The sequence below is a fragment of the Austrofundulus limnaeus genome, unplaced genomic scaffold, assembly GCF_001266775.1.
Source record: "Austrofundulus limnaeus strain Quisiro unplaced genomic scaffold, Austrofundulus_limnaeus-1.0 Scaffold583, whole genome shotgun sequence".
In the NCBI taxonomy this organism is placed as follows: domain Eukaryota; kingdom Metazoa; phylum Chordata; class Actinopteri; order Cyprinodontiformes; family Rivulidae; genus Austrofundulus; species Austrofundulus limnaeus.
The window spans coordinates 144477-147746 of NW_013952985.1; the positions used below are offsets into that span (position 1 = coordinate 144477).

The following is a 3270-nucleotide window of genomic DNA, read 5'->3' on the forward strand; positions in this document are numbered from 1 at the left end:
TTAAATATATATATTTAAAAAAAATTACAAAACTAAACAGCCTACAGTATTTTTACGGTTTTTGTTTTACAGTTAAAATAAATGTTTATCAAATAAAGTTTAATGTTACAACTAATCGTGGATCTCTTTAACAAAATTGACTTGGATGATTGATATGTTTTTGTGAGCCTTTATACATAAACAGTAAATAATTCAACCACAGATTCTTGTCTCGTTAGTCTAGATTTCTCTTGCTCAGTGGCTAAGCTAAGAGGTTTTTAACGTGTGGCAGGATGTGTTAACTGTTTTGGTATTCTAGTCAAACGATACCAGACTTTGTTGTTTTCATGTGTCGTCTTGCAGCAATCTGGAATCAGTGCCAGTGACATCAAGAAACTGGAGGATGCAGGATTTCACACGGTGGAAGCTGTGGCCTACGCACCCAAGAAGGAGCTGCTCAGTATTAAAGGAATCAGTGAAGCCAAAGCTGACAAAGTCTTGGTAAGAGACATTCAATTGTTTCAACTGGTTATTTAACTCTTCTTTTTCCCTGAGTCATTTATGGAAAAATGAAGTTAATCTTATACTGATGATCATTTAATTTAGCTGCACTTTATTGTTGCTGTCTGATGGTTGTTAGATGTGTTTAGGTGCTGGTGTTACTCTGTGTGACCAGCAAGGTCGCCATCTAAAGTTAAAGGAAATAAGGATTATGCCTTCGTCTGTGTGTGGTTCATCTGTAACATTAGCAAAATATGATGAACAGTTGGATGCATTTTTGTGAAGCGTTCCAAAAGTAATTATTAATGTACATTTACAGCGTATTAATTTCTGGAGTCAAATGCGTTCAAGATGGCTGCCACAACAAGCTGAAATTAGCGAACACAAAATTTGATATCAACAAACTAATAAAGTCATTTTGCAATAATCTTGCATAATATTATTTTCAAAGTTGGACAAAAGTATTCAACTAAAAAAAAAAAGCTCATTAAGCTTAATTCAGTTTAAAACTGTCATGTTCATTCCTTCAACGCAAGCAAACAGGAAGTGGAAAAAAAMMCATCTTGAATTTGTTTTTAGATTTAGTAGAAATCAGTGTGAGGCGCAGTGTAAAATAAAATGTTAATGATCACGAAAACGTTTTCATTGTTTAGCTCACTTTCTGCGTTGATGTCTGGTGCGGGATGATGACGTTATCCTGGTTAGCTAACGCATCTAACGCTGCTGAAGAGGATATTTAACTTTGTTCATTGAAAACAGTATGTGTGGTTAGAGTTTGAAGTGCAGTTCAGATATTGGATGTCTTGTAGGGAAGCTTTAGCTGCAGCAGTAGCGATTGATTTTGTCTCAGGTTGATGATGTCACAAGAAGAGCACTAACAGCAAAGGCTGCGTTCCATTACGAAATACTTTAAATTTCAACATTTAGCCACAAATTTAAGATTTAACTTTTACATTTTCACATTTAGATTTAGTATTTACAGGTATTTTTAACATTTAAATATAACATTTAGTATAAATTATCTATATGTAAGAACAATGAGCTACATAAAATGTTTGTGTAAAATATTGTACACTCAAAGTGAGCTAAATAAAGAACAATGTGTTAAAGGCATTTCCTAACATTTTATTTTACACTTGGCGCAGCATACCTTTGCTGCTGTACATTTAAAGATGACTTTTTTAAAATGCATTTAGCTGTTATTTCATGCTTAAAAAGCTCATGTGACAATATAAATGTGTGTGGGAGAAAGCAGCACTTTAGAGACCTATATATGAAGTAGTAAAGGATGTTGTTCTTTTAACTTCATTTCCCAACATTGATGGAAGGCTTGGATTGTCTTTAACAGGGGTCTTATGTGTCCTAGCTTTCTGAAGTCCCGCATGTTTTTCAGGTTTCTCTGCTCCAAAACCCCAGACCCACTGATTTTTTATTACCTCTTCAARTTTGGCCAAGCTCAAAGCAGGTGTGTCAGAACAGAGAAACCTGGAAAATATACTGGACAGCCCTGGTCTATAATACATATGGTCAATCTAGGGTTGCGCGGTATATGCGGTAGATGGTAGAAACGRTATGAAGTTGGCCTACGGTAGAAATTTATACTCTACCGTCCTATCGTCATTACATCATCACAACTGTGTCAACAGGGCTGTGAGTGCAGAGACAACAGAGCAGGAGGAGTTTGAAATATAATGAAGAAATTATAGTGTTTTAAAACTCGTACAGAGAGAATRAATCCTCAAAATTCCCCCTGCCGCTGTAGAAAAGTTACGTCGTGTCGCGGGATCATTTCTTCCTCCCTCTCGCTGCACGTCGCGCAGAGCGAATCTTTAGTTTTTTCACTCCCAAGTTGTCGGAGAAAAAACTTTTTTACGTATTGTTACCCACAGAGTTGATTATAAAGACGTGGACATTCGTTCAGTCATAAATCCATCTTGATAATGTAGCCTAAAGTCAGCTTCTGCTCTGATGATGAAGGTGAGAGCACAGCAGAGCAGCAGCCGATAAGTTCAGCAGGCAGAACCTCTTTGTTTGGCAGGCAGATGTTAMATTTATTTGGCTTCACCACACTTACATTCCAGTTATCTGAAATTGTTTTATGACAGGACTATGTGTGGCTTAAGGCCCTTAAGGTCCTGTCACACTATAATATTTTAGGCAACATTGAATTTTTTATGTCTAAATGACTAATGTAAGAAGTGAGCTTAAGGTGAATTAAGCTTTTCCCACATCTCTCATACACAAGGTTATGAGGAAACTTTTACCAAGGTATTTCTCATTACTTGTTAATATCTTGACTGTGCGAAGTGAAAAGTGACACAATWAGTGAACGTTCAGACGACTTCAAGTTGATTCATAAAAGACTATGCAATCATTTATTTACACAAATTAACCAGATCATAAGTTACACTTGATTGTGGTTATTCCTATAACAAGCTTCAGAGTTAAATGAGATAAAACCTGTGTCCTAATTTCAATTCACATCAACTCAGATTACTTATATAGAACAGTAAAACGTCAGTTCTGATGTTAACAACCAAACAATTTTACTGGCACTTTTAGCTTAAGTTTTGGCAAATTAAGAACAAGGAAAGGAGGAAAGTAAGATTAGTATGTTACTACGACTTTTACTTTTATCAAAGTGTGGGTCAACCGGAACTGCACGTCCTTTCTAAGCTCAAGTTCCACATGACATGTCACTCCAAACACATCTGCTTTACCTGGTGATGACTTCTTAAGGCACCAACGGGGTAGGAGCTGGCTCGCCTCCGATCAGTCAGGGAACTGATG

The 3270-nt window shown here is 36.4% G+C and overlaps 1 protein-coding gene across 1 annotated transcript in view; it reads left to right on the forward strand.

Annotated features, from left to right (window-relative positions):
* Positions 1 to 3270, forward strand: part of rad51 (RAD51 recombinase) — a gene marked incomplete in the record, with an annotated part of 30506 nt that overhangs the window by 4194 nt on the left and 23042 nt on the right. The window contains 1 exon segment of the mRNA XM_014026708.1: positions 343 to 480. Coding sequence (XP_013882162.1) covers positions 343 to 480 — 138 coding nt within the window.